General features: G+C 36.4%; 1 protein-coding gene across 5 annotated transcripts in view; it reads right to left on the bottom strand.

Annotated features, from left to right (window-relative positions):
* Positions 1-893: 893 nt before the first annotated feature.
* PTPRC (protein tyrosine phosphatase receptor type C) overlaps positions 894-15,393 on the bottom strand; it is a 120,232-nt gene continuing 105,732 nt past the window's right edge. For all 5 annotated transcript variants that reach the window (XM_042925184.1, XM_042925185.1, XM_042925186.1 and 2 more), the window contains 8 exons: positions 14,073-14,222; positions 9,624-9,714; positions 8,240-8,373; positions 7,444-7,578; positions 5,027-5,149; positions 4,626-4,804; positions 3,387-3,522; positions 894-2,044 (listed from right to left, as the gene is read on the bottom strand). In XM_042925184.1, the coding sequence (XP_042781118.1) occupies positions 1,769-2,044; positions 3,387-3,522; positions 4,626-4,804; positions 5,027-5,149; positions 7,444-7,578; positions 8,240-8,373; positions 9,624-9,714; positions 14,073-14,222 (1,224 nt within the window). In that variant the 3' untranslated portion in view covers positions 894-1,768. The remainder of the gene's footprint in view (positions 2,045-3,386; positions 3,523-4,625; positions 4,805-5,026; positions 5,150-7,443; positions 7,579-8,239; positions 8,374-9,623; positions 9,715-14,072; positions 14,223-15,393) is intronic.

Below are 15,393 nucleotides of genomic sequence, written 5' to 3'. Positions count from 1 at the left end.
TTTATTATGATTATTGATGTCAATCTCTGGTAAAAGCAGTCTAAGAATTTTTTTAATTTTTATTTACATTCCAGTTAGTTAATATACAGTGTAATATTCGTTTCAGGTGTACAATATAGTGATTCACTTCCATACATCACCCTGTGCTCATCATGACAAGTGCCCTCCTTAATACCCATCACCTGTTTAACCCATGCCCACACCCACCTCCCCTCTAGTAACCGTCAGTTTGGTCTCTGTAGCTAAGAGTCTGTTTCTTGCTTTGTCTCTCTCTTTCTCTTTCTCTTTTTTTTTCCCCCTCTGCTCATTTGTTTTGCTTCCTAAATTCCACGTATGAGTGAAATCATGGTATTTGTCTTTCTCTGATTGACTTATTTTTCTTAGCGTAATACTCTCTAGCTCCACCCAAGTCATTGCAAATGGCAAGATTTCATTCTTTTTTAATGCTGAGTAATACTCCATTGTGTATATATATCACATATTCTTTATCCATTCATCAATCAATGGACACTTGGGCTCTTTCCATAATTTGGCTATTGTAGTCTAAGCATTTGAGAAATTCAAAGCAAATCACTTCTGTTGTGATGAGCACTGGGTGATGTATGGGATTGTTGAATCACTATATTGTACACCTGAAACTAATACAAGACTATATGTTAACTATACTGGAATTAAAATAAAGTAAAATAGAATGGGTAAAATCAAAGTAAATGTACTTGGGTGAAAGCCAAGGATAAACTTTAGCATGGAAAATATGCATGTGCAATATTACATTTCTCATATCGGGATTGCATTCCATAAAAATAGCTAGATTAGGTTTCAAATGTAAATATTTCACACAAATACATTTGCATAATTCTATTTTTATCCTATGAATATTAATATCTATTGCATTTGTTTAAAGATGTTTATTTAAATTCAACTGCAACACACATAATTTTTGGTCAAAAGTATCAAGCAATGAATTTCACATATTATACAGAGATTACTGCAAAATTATAAACACCATGTGAGTATAACAAGATAGGCTTGCTTGAAAATTTTAAATTAGATTAAATGAGCTTGAAAGATAGGGACTAAATGCTAACATATGGAATGTAAGATTTCCAAATGTTAATATAGTTAACTTTCTTGTAGTAACTACACAAACACACACACACACACACACACACACTACTTTTATGTCTATTTCTAGAAGTAAAATAGTAAACTATAAGATTTATATGAGTAGAACAAGGAGGACATCTTGAGGTCGTTTCAGAAATGTACATTTTATTCTTAGATCCCACACACAATTTATGATTTAAAAAATAGGTCCTTTAAGCTAAGTTAATATGTTCAACATAAAATGGGTTTTTTCTACAAAAAAAGGCAAGGTTTCTCAAAAGCACTTAAATTCACTTAAAAGCATCCTCTCTCCCTTTCCTGTTGCCATCTCTGTTTCTCTCTGTCTCTGTCTCTGTCTCTGTCTCTCTCTCTCTCACACACACACACACACACACACACATACACACACACACACACACAATCTAAGTCTACAAAGACGTTATTTTTTGCTTAATCGTGGGTAAAATTTTAACATATGCAAAAGACTGTACAAAACATTTTGGCAAAACTATCTTAAATATGTTTCTACTGTAGCAAAATAGAAACTTCTCACAAATATTGGTCCAATGCACTTCATTAATCCACTGTTTATCTATTTTGCCATTCTACTCCTAGAAAAATAGAAATCACACAACACAATGAGTCCTGTATACATCTTTTCCTATGCACTTTGAGTTAAACCTGGACTCGCAGGACCATTGGCAGAATGTTCTGGCTCCTCAGGGCTACTTGTGACTTTAGCACCTTCATCTTCTTTATTTCCTTCACTGGCCTTATCAAGGGCATCAGGTGAACTAACACAATTAGCATCCTGTTTTGCTTTGTCCAATTCATTATCAAATTCAATTTTATCTTCTTGATTGTTGCTTTTCTTTATTTGTCCATTCTGGGCAGGATAGGCACTAGCGATGATATCGTATAGGAGTTGGTATTGCTCCTAGTAAAAGAAAGAAGCAAGAAAGATTATGTAATTATTATAAAGGAGGTTTATGTAATTATTTGTATATCAGATGAAAATTAGCAAGAACTATTAATTTACTTGGAAGTCTTGGTCATTCTTACTTGTTCATTCCCCTCACAGGCCACGAGGTGTCTCATTTCCGTGACATGGCCCAAGATGCCACTTTTTGAGGTTAATGCTTCAGGAAGCCTATCCTGATCCCCATAGGTTAAATTAAGTGCCCTCATTTGTGTCCTTCTTATAATCTCTGTCATTTCAACGACTACACTGTTTAATAAATATCTGCCTTTTCCTCATGCTAAATGGTGAGTCTTTTAATGGCAAGAGCACATAACAGGCACTCAGTACACTTTTAAAATCAATATATGCAAGTTTAGTGTCATACATAATTAAAAGCTGCATATATTTGAGTGAGTAGCTAAGTTTATATGGCGACTGGTTATTAATTTCCAGATTGCCCTCTGCCAGCTGCAGAAGATCCATGCTTGATTGATTACAAAACTGCCACACTTATTATCCTCTCTGAATCCACACTTCTTTGCAATGTGACTTTGCAGACCCGTTCGAGAAGAGGCGGGGTCGATCTCCACATTCTTAAAGCTGAGCTGCCCCTGTGACTTGCTTAGATAAGAAAACGCAGAGGAGGACACATTGTGCCAGTACCAAGCCTGAACCTCAAGGGGTCGCGCGCCCTGCCACCCTACCCCTTGGAGATCTACCGCTTTTACGTGAATATGCGTGGGCTTGTCTTTTGGAGACAGAGAGACCTGCATTCTACTCATCCCTGTTGCCAGAGCTAAATGCCAGCGACTGCCAATCTGCTGGTCGTAGAGATCATTTTGGACAAGCCAAGCTTAGTGGACATATCAACAGCAGCAAACCTATGAGTGAGCTTGGTCTAGATTGGCTGAACCTGACGTCATTGGCAGAAAGATTTCATTGTTCCCATATACTATTGAACTATAATAAATGTGGTTTTTTTTTTCTGCCACTAATTTTGGAGTGCTTTGTTACACAGCAATACACATTAATACAGGAGTAAAGATGGGGGAAATTAGGGAATTCATGAGCGCTTGAAGAAATGTCTGACATGAATTGCCATAACAAATTGCTGGCAAGCTCCAGTTAGGTCTCTTATTTATATTAATGATAATTTCATGTGAATCGTCATGTAAAAAAGGAATATAAAAAAGAATAGAACAGTGACTAGAAGACAAGAAAAGGAAAAGAAAGGAGAGGATTGGAGAAGAGGGAGAGAGAAGAAAGCGTCAAAATAAAAATGCAAAACACATCGAAAACAGCTATAAGGTCTACTTACAAATGTGGGAACCATTCCTGGTCTAGCTCTGCGCAGAGATTTTACTACTTGAAAAACATCTATCACTTCTTCTGTTTCTGCACTTTCCAAGAGATTTAACAAAGCACAAAACAGTCCTGTTTGCTGAGATCCATCTCTGTAAGAGGGAAAAAAAAGATTTAAAAAGAAAATAATTCTACATTTTATGGAAAAAGTTATATTAGAATAAAAACTGAAAGGGAGAGATAGAATGCATTCTTCACTTCATGTTTATTGTAATTATAGTATTCCAATCTTGTAAGAGCAAAACATTTCTGCTAAATCCATTTTTCGGGCAAATTTTTTCAGTTTGAGACTATAATAATCTTATACTTAAAAAAATAATTGTCTTAGGCTTTAAGCATATTTTTTCCTCTGTTTAACACCTTATAGATCATAATGCATTTTTATTTACATCTGAAGTTATTAGGACAACTTTCATAATTCCAATTTGCAGATGAGGACATCGAGATTTAGGAAAAATAAAGACATGGCTAGAAATCAATGAAACCAGAAATCCTGGACCCAATATTTTGTATATTATTAGAATGCATGCTTTTCTCCTCTCTTCTGTTTCTCTAATGCTTTTACAAATGTCCACATTTCTGGATCAATCGAAAACTGATGCTTGGTGAAATTTTTCATTAAAAAGAGGACAACTCGATAATTTACCTAACTGTGAGAAGCATGTTACATTATAATAAATATTCAATTTAAAGAATATGTTATTAGCAGGATTTTATTTATTCAAGTCTTTTCAGTTAATATACAACTTATAATATGTTTGCTGATGGCAAAGCGTTGATTCTTCTGGATTCTGTTAACACCTAATAGAGTGGATCAGTGCATAGAAGCATAAATAAAATGTAATATCCATCCATCTGTCTGTTCATGCATTCTTCCATTCATTCATTAACTCATGCAGGACATATGACATTCCAGATTCAATGTTAGGCACTGGGACTGAAAGATGATATGACACTGGTAGTAAGAAATTTAGAGACTAAAATGATTACACTATAATCATTTCTATCATATTTCTGTAAGAGCTATGCTGTGGGAGCAAACCTGAGAGAGTGACTGATTCCACAAGAGGCTTTCAGGGTTTCAGTGTGGGCCTGCATTTTATGTATTAGCATAAATAATCTAACGGGAAGTGTGGACCATGAAGTCAAGCATTATGAAGATTTTTTAGAGAATATGCTATCAAATCCCACCCACCCGCAGTGAATGAGGAGAGGCACATTCTTGTGATGCTTAGTTCCTTCAGTGGAATTCTTCTTGGGAAGTTTTTCTTTGAGAATCTGAATCATAGAGATTAATTCTTTGGGTTCTGGAGGAAGCTCATCCACATTCCAGTTATTATACTGGTACTGGTACACAGTCCGAAAATCTTTCCTCTAAAACCAGAAAAGAAGAGAACGTTAACTCACGTAAGGTTCAGTCCCTCTAATAACTTGATAGTCACATTTTCTTCGCAATTACTTTCATTTAACTCATCTTAAAGTTATAATAAAACATAATATACATTTTGCCTTACTTTTATAGAGTAATGTTTATTAGTTCTTCTACCAGACCAATCACCAGATCAAAAATATATACTCCTGAAATTATTTATGTACCTTGGAATGTCTCAGTTCAAATACACGGAGGGTATAAGCTGAAGATTGGTTGGTGTCTTTCATATCAACTTGTATATCTCCATATGTCTGCTTTCCTTCTCCCCAGTACTGAGCACAGACTTCCTAGATAAGAAAGAGCATGATTCAACACCTTCTTCACAAGTGTTCTGTTTGCTTTTTAACACATTGAGATCACCTCTTACTGTCTCCATCTCTCTCCTCTCTCTCTTTCCTCCCATTCTATTAAGTTGAAATTGCTAATTGTGTTCTAAAATTAAAAGCTGTACATAAAACTCTACAATCTATCTTACGTATCTTGGACATCCATTCTACAATACCTGGTGTTTGCTTGTGCAAATCAAGGGAACTGAGAAATACCCAAAGTGGCCAGGACATCACAGGAGTGGCTCTGTCACTGCTAGTGTAGGTCTTTGAGATTTGTTTCTCCCTTCCATACCCTTATTATCACCTCTTCAAAATTTATAGATTGAGCTGGTGTTGATCATGACCCCTGCCATAACAAGTCTCACTGTCCCTCCAGTGGTCTTTGAGGAAAGAGATTTCATCCTTTAGTGCTTTGTCGCTGTATCTTGATGACCAACACCATGAGCAGTTTTTTATAAGTTAACTGCAAATCTAAGTAAAGGGTCAGATTGAAGAGTAGGTGGGTCACAAAAGTGTGTTCTCTCCCTGCAAATGGCTCTGTACCAACTACAGTCCCACAACTTCTGACAACAATAGGCAGATGCCTAAACTACCATTTCATTTTCCAGTTTTCACAGTTTGATGAAAAATATAATTGCTAGAATACCATGCTGGAATTCCTAACAAGTTATTAAAAAAAAAAAAAGTAGGGTGTCTAGGTGGCTCGGTTGGTTGAGCGTCAGATTGTGGCCTGGGTCATTATCTCGTGGTCCATGAGTTTGAGCCCCATGTGGGGCTTGGAGCCCCATGTGGACAGCTTGGAGCCTGTAGCCTGCTTCGGATTCTGTGTCTCCCTCTCTCTCTGCCCCCCCCCCACTTGCACTCATGTGTGCTCGCTCTCTCTCTGTCTCTCTTTCTCAAAAATAAATTTAAAAAAATAAAAAAAAATAAAAAGGAAAAGAAAAAAAAACCCATAAAATAAAAACAACATTCTATGTCAGGGATAGGGAAACAAAGAGAAGACAGAGAGAAAGAGAAGGCATATAACTGCATACTTATGAGAGTGTTCATTAAATAGGCTTTAACATAGGGGCGCCTGGGTGGCTCAGTTGGTTAAGCGTCCGACTTCAGCTCAGGTCATGATCTCTCGGTTTGTGGGTTCGAGCCCCGCGTAGGGCTCTGTACTGACAGCTCGGAGCCTGGAGCCTGTTTTGGATTCTGTGTCTTCCCACCTCTCAGCCCCTCCCATGCTCATGCTCTGTCACTCTCTGTCTTTCAATAATAAATAAATGTAAAAAAAAATTAAATAAGCTTTAACATATGCCATATAATGTGTTAGGTGCTAAAACTAAGTAAAATCTACTAGCAGAGAAATTTAGATAACTCAAGGTATTAAGCGGAAGATCCAATACATGTCATAGGCATTAAGCAGATCAAAACAGACCTTAGGTTCACCTCCAACTATAGAATTTTATAATGCTGAATATTACATGAACATAAAGAAGGCAGGATTTAGATAAATTTTTAAGGAGTTCTATCTAACTAGAAGAAAAGGATCAAAATGGGAATAGAGGGCACATTTAGATATATGAAATGCCAGTAAATTAAGTCTCAGTGATGAAAATGTAGATTGTGTGTTAAGATTCAGTCAGAAAACCTTCTTGTCCAGAATAGAAATTATGGAAAACATAAAAATATGAAGAAAATGGAAAGATATATGAGGGTCTGATTATTGAGGGTCTTCAATATCAAACTGAGGAGTCTGGTTCTCATCTTGAAGAAAATAGGAGGAAAACGTGTCAGTTGCTACTTGTTTGTAGCAAGGAGCGACACAGAGACAGCTGTGCATTAGATGATCCACAGTTGGAGGTGGCTGGGTGGCTCAGTTGGTTAAGTGTCCGACTTTAGCTCAGGTCATAACCTCACGGTCTATGAGTTCAAGCCCCATATGGAGCCACTTCAGATCCTCTGCCCTCCTCCCCCTGCCCCTCCCCCGGCCCCTCTCTCTCTCTCTGTCAAATAAATAAATAAAACACAAAAACAAACAGACAAGCAAAGTTGATCCGCAGATGGTGTGCAGTACTAGACAAGGGCCACGTGAGAGATGGTCAGAAACCAGACATGAGTTGCTAGCGGCCAACACTGGGATGGAAGATGGTCAGGAGGAACAAAGGCAACTGTGTAACAGAAGGGTCAAAAACACTTGGGTAATCCAAGAATGGCGAATGATATTTTATGACAGAAAAACAAAAAATATTCTTGAAAGTACAAACCTGGTCTCCATTCTTCAGCCCTGTCAGCATAACAATAACTTTGACTTTTCTTTGGAATATCATCTGCCAAAAGTCACCAATGGTCTCTTTTAGTGGTCCCTGAGCAGCAATCATCACTTCAGGTTTCCAGTAACTCTTTAAAAGAGAGAGAGAGAGAGAGAGAGAGAAAGAGAGAGAGAGAATCTGTTACTCTCGCTCATTGGTGAGAGAGCAGTGGATTCTTAACATAACTATTGGGAAATATTGTCACTTAATTTGATATCCATGCTTTCATATGAAAACATTAAGATTCTTAGGTCCTAGGAACAATGTGGTATCTTTATGTAAAATACTTATTTGGTTTATGACAATACTTAGCTAATAGTATGAAATCAAGTTTAGAACATACACTGTCCTAACAAAACTAACAAGTTTTCCCTTCCAAAAAGTTTTAAAAAGTTAATGTGGTTGAAAAAGAAAATACATAAGCATTTCAAATTTCTTCATCATGTCTCTACCTAATTGATGTATTTTCTCAAACTGTATTATTTTTCAAACTAATAGGAAGAGTCATGTTTGTCATAAATTGTAACCAATAAGCATTGTTTTATTTTGTATCAACCCATTAGGTTTGGATACCGTTAAGTCTTTCAGTAAGTTAAAATATAGTATTAAAAATTAACACTTTTTTATCAATTAATATATAGTTATGGCTAAGCTCATAATTCTTTTATAAATTCACTTAATGAATGGCCATAGTAATATAGTAGATTTTTCAAAGGGTTAGATCCTGGGCTTTGGAAATTTAAGTACCTACCATTATAAATGACGCATTGATGTATTTACTTGTTTCCTCTGAGTCACTGTCATCATCAGAAGATTCCTCTGAATCATGCTCACTCTCTTTGCTCATCTCTAGTTCATGTTTAAGTGGCACTCTGTTAAAGTCATCTATGTAAAATAAATTAGTAGTAAGTCTCTTTAAAAAATCAAATCTCTGCTTGATTGTCAGGTAGAAATTAGAGAAGTGACAGATTGCATCATGAAAATTTACTAATCTATATGAAATGAGACCCTACATAAAATTCAGTTCTTAGTGATTAACAGATTATAAAAATGCAATCTGAGAAAAAGAAGGTCACCAAAAGTTTCTTGGAAAAACATGGGATATACCTCTGTGTTAAACAACGGATAGATACCATAATATTCCAATATATCATTCGATCTTTGACACATATACTTTAGTTTCCCATGAACTATCATCATTCTGCTAGATATAAGCTTAAATTCATAAAGAAATTAAAGAAATGCATAGTTTAGGTAAAAACCTAATTTCTTAATTATGTCAATTAACATCAAATTAATAATCTAATAAATATCTCAGATGACTTATTATTTAATCAACAAAATTATTTAGTCCCATAATTTCTCACTTTCTCAATCTCTTTAATATATAATTTCCTAATCAGATGATCTGATTAGCTATATAACCATCAACTCCAGATTTTGAACTAATATTTATAAGGACTTCAGAAATTAACTGGGTCAACCACATATTGATATGATTTATCCAGCTGTCTAGCTTATTAGCTTGGGTTATATTTTCTCCATGCTAATTTTACTTTATGCCAATGAATAAAATTATAGTTTTATCAGACATTACCTACCAATTCTTAAATAACAGAATTCAAGTATGGAAACTGTACATGCATTGATCTGTTAAATTTGATGATTAACAGTTTATAAGGTAGTTTCTACCTACTGTCAATCTCCCAGATAGAAGGAAGGGGTGAAGAGAACACAGAAAGAAAAAAAGAAGTAATTTTTGCTACTGGCAATTACCCTGAAACAAACAACTGAAATCAACTAAAGATGAGAAATAGTAAAGAAGACTAGGCCTTTTTTTCTCCCACCTGCAGAGGATACATCTTTCTGACAACCCATTTCAGAAATAATTGGTAGAATGAAAATACTGAATACAGTCTATCCTCCAAAGTCCAAAATTCTTTGGAATTGGACTTTCAAAGAATTTGTTATAATTCAATATAAACAGACTCTTAGCTATTCTCTACTGTCAATCCAATGTTGAAAATTTGCTTCAACGTAATTTGTGTGTGTGCATCTTACATTAAGCAAGTCCAAAAGAGAGTTTAATTTTATCTAATACCAAAAAAAATAAATAAATAAAATGAACTACATACATGGAATGATGTTAGAATTCCTGTTTTTACTTTTATTTTGTTCTTGATTTCCAATGTGCTGTGTCCTCCAGCTCCTATATGAGGGAAGTCTCTGAGGGTAAAAAATAGAATGGAACACTCCTTTCAAGACGTAAATATTGCTTTTGTTTATTATTGTGACATAAGATGCTCCCTAAAGAAAAGTATTTCATCAAGTTTTGTGAAATTTACATGCATTTCCCATAGTTCACAATTTTTACATTTGCCTCTGAATTGTTCCTTTTAATTGTTCAAGCATTTAATATGTATTTTTTTAATTTTTTAATGTTTTATTTTTTTTTTTTTTTGAGAGAGAAACAGAGTGTGAGCAAGGGAGGGGCAGAGTGTGAGGGAGACACAGAATCCGAAGCAAGATCCAGGGTCTGAGCTGTTAGCACAGAGCCCGACACGGGGCTCGAACCCATGAACTGTGAGATCATGACCTGAGCCGAAGTCAGTCGCTTAACCGACTGAGCCACCCAGGCGCCCCAGCATTTAATATTTTTGACATGGAAATTTTGAACTAAATATATACAATTATATAACAAAATGTGTTTCCTACTAAAGAGCTGCTGAAAAGCAAAATAGCATGGTTTGTTCTTGTATAAGTTGAAGCACTACGCAGATGTTGATTATTATCCATATTGCAAGAGGTAACGGTAAATTATTTTTAAATGATCATAAATAAACTCTCCAGATACGGCATTCACGGGAGATTTGGCTCATGCTTCAAATAATTGATAATTGATTTGTTTATGCCTTCCCTACTGCTTTTCCTCTCACTCACAGTTGCTAATCAGTCAGCAAGACCTATCATTTCTGCTGGTGAAGCTCTCAAACCCTTTTGCTTTTCTCTCTTTCTACTTAGCACAGTCCACTTTAATTTCTCACTTGAAAATGTCAACAGTTTCTTCACTGGCCTCTTTATCTTCAATCTCACTTGCTCTAATCCTCTTAAAACTTGAAACAGAGTCCACTGAGGCTCCTCAGAGGTCTCCCATCATTGGTAGGAAGTATTCAACCAATCCCTTTACTACTGCACAAAAACCTTAGGGAATGCACTCTTGATTGTCCGTCCCACCTCACCCTTTGATAGGCCCCTTCCACTACAGCCAAACCAACGTCCTCAACTCCCCCTGGGAAGGGGTTGAATTGTCCTGAATCTTAGCAGATTCGCACGTGTGTTTTCTGCTTGGACTGCCCTTTCCCTTGTCACTCTAATTTCTACTTGCCCTTTAGCTATCAGTTTAAGTGTCCTTTCTTCTGAAAGGTCTTTTTGCTTTCAGCCCTTTCTCCCCATTGGTCCTTAAATAAATATTTGTCAAGTGGATGAATAATCTAAACCAAGAGAGCTCATCATGTACAGTTTAGCAGGATTTTATACACGTACAAACATATGTGCATGTGGATGTACATGTGAGTGTGTGTGTATATATATATATATATACACATATGTATATACATATATATATATATATATTTTTTAAATATGGTTTGCTCTTTCAAACTAAATATGGCACCCTGTTTCAAACCCCATTTATTGCTGTGTAACTGAATGAATGAAAACCTCACCATTGAATACTAGGCCACTTGAACACTTCCATGAACTGCTTGAAAGCTGATGCCTTGGAAAGTATTACAACACTTTTTTTGCTCTTGTCTGAACAGTCACCCAGTGGTCTCTTCCCTCTAGTCAATACCCAGTATTATAGATAAAACTAATGGTTCGCCTTCCTTGGAGACATGGAGGGGTTTTCACACCTCAGCCTGTGCTTGTTTCAGTTGCTACGAGTCTAAGCCTCCCAGGGCATCCATATTCTCTAGAGCTCTACTCCTAAATAATTACCTAAATGATTATTCTAAAATACAACAAACTCAATGTCTTATATCCCATCAACCAATGTCTTCCTCTCTGCCCTCTGGTGCTCATGGTCTGTTGTCAACAAACTGCCATCCATCTTAATGCTTTTCTTTCAATAGTCCCTTCACCTTTTGTCTGGGGAAGGGGCAGGTGCACCAAGTGAAACTTGAGTGCCCCTTGAGAACATCGCCAAAAATGCAGTAGTTCTTTAAAAAAAAACAAACAAACTGAATTTTCCCCTCATACCCCATATACTTCACAGCGTGAAAAGATATGTGCTGTCGGTTTCTACTTGTAAACCATTTCTACTCCTTTCTCCTTCCAAATACCCAACTACTTTGATTTTCCTGAAATCACGTCACCTTCCTTTAACCTTTTTTAGAGGCTTCAGGTACTGATTACTGGATCATCCCACCTCCTTTAGTTTCAGACTTGTTTAATTTTTTTCCCCAGGTCAGTCATCATTCTTGTTTACTTCTACATTGACAAGCATGATCTAGCCAACACTCTAGTCTCTTCACTTCTTACCTTCTTTACCTCCTATGACCTTTCCCTCTACTCCTCTGCCATCCACTTTCTCCATTCTACCTTTTTAAGTTTCATTTCAAATGTTCATTTAAAAATTACAATTTCAACCATCCCATTATTGAAGATTACCTCTTTTCTTCCCTGTCATTTGTTCTAGTATCTTCAGTTTAGCAACGTGCAAGTCTATCAAAACTTCCCATATACTGTCCTTAACATTTTCTCTATGTGCCCAATGTCCTTCTCTGGCCAGTTTGCTCTTTATCATCCACCACTGTATCATTCATTTGCAAACACCCTCAATTTCTTCACGTGGGACTTTCAAACTGTCACGTTAAGAAATCCTCTATGGGAGTGGGGGATGGGCTGGGTGGCCCAGTCGGTTGAGCATCCGACTTCAGCTCAGGTCATGACCTCGAAGTTTGTGGGTTCAAGCCCAGCATCAGGTTCTGTGCTGACAGCTCAGACCCTGGAGCCTGCTTCAGATTCTGTGTCTCCTTCTCTCTCTGACCCTCCCCCACTTGCCCTCTGTCTCTCTCAAAAATAAATAATAATAAACAATTCAAAAAAGAAAAAAGAAATCCTAGATGGGTTTAACTCAACTATCTGCATGCACAGCCCCTGTTTTCAATGTTTCTGTAGAAAACAATGAAACCAGATGACTCTCTTTAAATTCATGACCATAAATTTCAACTTTCTACTTTGATATAACTATTTCATATACTTCCCCTTTCTGAAGCATAAGCTCTGCTTTGCCCTTCTCATTCCTGTACCCCTAAAAGTTTAACTGATGATCTCTTGCTTCATACCCTCTTTAGAAAAAGCAGGCAATTGGATGAGAAATGCCTCAACTTCCTATCACCAATTCTACGAACTGACCAACATCTCTACTCTCATCTTCTTTCTACCTTTATGCTTAAATGGAATAATTTCACTGCTCCCATCAGTTATAGTCTCTGGGTTACACTCTCTCACTATGTCTATTGCTGCAAATCACTTTGACTCTTATGCCCAAAATTGTACAAAGGGAGCAAAATTGTACACAGAGCAAAAACCCAATCATATTTGTTCAGTGAAAGAAGTTCCTCTTTCTTTTAGTGGCTTTACGTAAGAATGTTGAAATGGCATTCATAAATGTTTCCAAACGGCATATAGGGGGGCAAGCAGAGTTAGTGTACTGAATACGCTTGATTTATCAGCTGAAAGAGCAAGAAAATAGCAATTAAACATCCTTCCCCTCAAGACTGCTCTGGTAGACTGCTAGTTCTTACACGATAGTACAGGTCTTCTGGTGGATTGTGTTACGTGGAGATTATTATATGCTTCACCTCCACCCCCCACCTCATCCTTACTTTGAGCCAAAACATTAAACAATTCTGCATCCGATTAAAAGCATGTTCCTGGTCTTGTGAAACTCTCCAATTTGACCAGTTTGGCAGTTCACAGACAGTTTCAGTAAACTTGATATCAGTAGTGAAAGAGAAAAGGTACAAAACATTTTGTTTGGACAACTGAGCAATCTGGAGATAACTCCACAAATTCTTGGAATGAGTGAACTACATCCTAGGCTGGCTTTCAGAGTAATTGCCTAATAAATAGGTTAGGACACATGTATTTATCCTTTAGTTTCTGTCTACCAGCTCCAGCCAGTTAAACTTCCTAAGTAGTCATAAACTCCTCTAATTATTTCCTTTACAAACCCAAACCAGATGTAGTTTTAAAAGGTGAGATGCTACATTGCCTTTGGCAGACCAATTTTGTGGGTATTACTATTATTTTGACACTTTATTTTATACCAGCTTAATGAGAAATAGTTAAAAGGGGAGGGCTGGGGACGCATTTCTAGGCTTAAACAAGTCTCCTGCATAACAGCTGTGTGCTTTTAGGTATTTCTCTTAAACTCCCTTTGTCTTAGTTTCCTCATCTGTACTCCATTGGTTACGGTGAGGCCCAAATTCAGGAATCATGCCGAATGCACACCCCCAGAAAATAGCCCTCATGAAAGTTAACTTTAGTAACTATTATTATTGCTATCACATCATTACCTGGAATTCAGCCTCTAGGGGAGACGGCTCACTGGGGGGATCTCTTTTCTTCATGTTAAGTAGATATGGATGTAATTCAGACAAACTCACTTCTGTTTCCCCAAATTGGTTGTATTCCACCAAGGCCTGGTGGATCAAGATATACTGTGCCTACAATTTCAAAGAAAAATATGGATAATTAATTGCTAACTTCTAGTCTTATGAATCATATTGAAATAAATTATGCATCTCTATAATTGTGCTCAGATTGGGACAATGTTTGTAAAAGAAAACCAATGCCCATAACATTTGAATAGTATGGAATTTGGCTCTCACAATTCTCTGGAATGTGAGCAAATTCCACTTCAGATCATTTTTGCAGAAAAAAAAAATAGCTTGGTAAATAGATTAAACATATACTATGTAGTGCATAACTTTTATTTGATTCCTAAAAATTAGAAAACATTACCTGTTACTTCCTTCAGTGACCATTATTGAGCCAGTGAGTCAAATTACTAATATATAAAACTATAATAAATATCTAAGAGGAAAAAAATCAAATTGATAATCCATACAACACATTAAAAAAAAAGCTTTCTAGAATCTTTTAAAATAGAGAAAATTATCAAGAAAAACACAATACGCCAAATCCACATTTAACAACTCCTAACATTTTTATCATATTTGAATCCACTATTTTTAAATAAGTGACAAATTTGTGATAACATTCAAGCCTCTTCAACTACTAATGTTAGTTTCCTGAGTTTGACTATATCCTTTTAGCCCATTTACTTTTTCCACAAGATAAGTTTTCCTTTTGTTCCTGGTTGACAATCTATTTTTATTCTTCTATAGTGACACCCATGTATCTGTAAGCATTGTACAAATTTGTGTGCTTTTTAAAAATTGTGTAAATTGGGGCGCCTGGGTGGCTCGGTGGGTTAGGCATCGACTTCAGCTCAGGTCATGATCTCACGGTTCGTGAGTTCAAACCCCGCATCAGGTTCTTTGCTGTTAGTGTAGAGCCCACTTCGGATCCTCTGTCTTTGTCTCTTTCTGCTTCTCCTCTGCTTTTGCTCTCTCTCTCTCTCTCTCTTTCTCTCTCTGTCTCTCGAAAATGAATAAACATTTAAAAAAATAATAAATAAATTAAATTAAATGGTATAAATAATATCTTACATGTTTCATTTGGTGACTTTATTCACTCTTTGTTTTCATCTGAACACGTAACCAGATAGATAGGTACAGACTAAGATTATTTCTTTCACTGTAGCATAGCATGCAATTGTGTGTCCACGTATTGTTTGCCCTTTATCCCATAAAGTGCTTCCTTTTTTTTCCA

The sequence above is a fragment of the Panthera leo genome, chromosome F3 (genome assembly GCF_018350215.1).
Source record: "Panthera leo isolate Ple1 chromosome F3, P.leo_Ple1_pat1.1, whole genome shotgun sequence".
In the NCBI taxonomy this organism is placed as follows: Eukaryota; Metazoa; Chordata; class Mammalia; order Carnivora; family Felidae; genus Panthera; species Panthera leo.
Note: the sequence above shows the minus strand (reverse complement) of the source record. Positions and strands in the feature narration are given on the sequence as shown.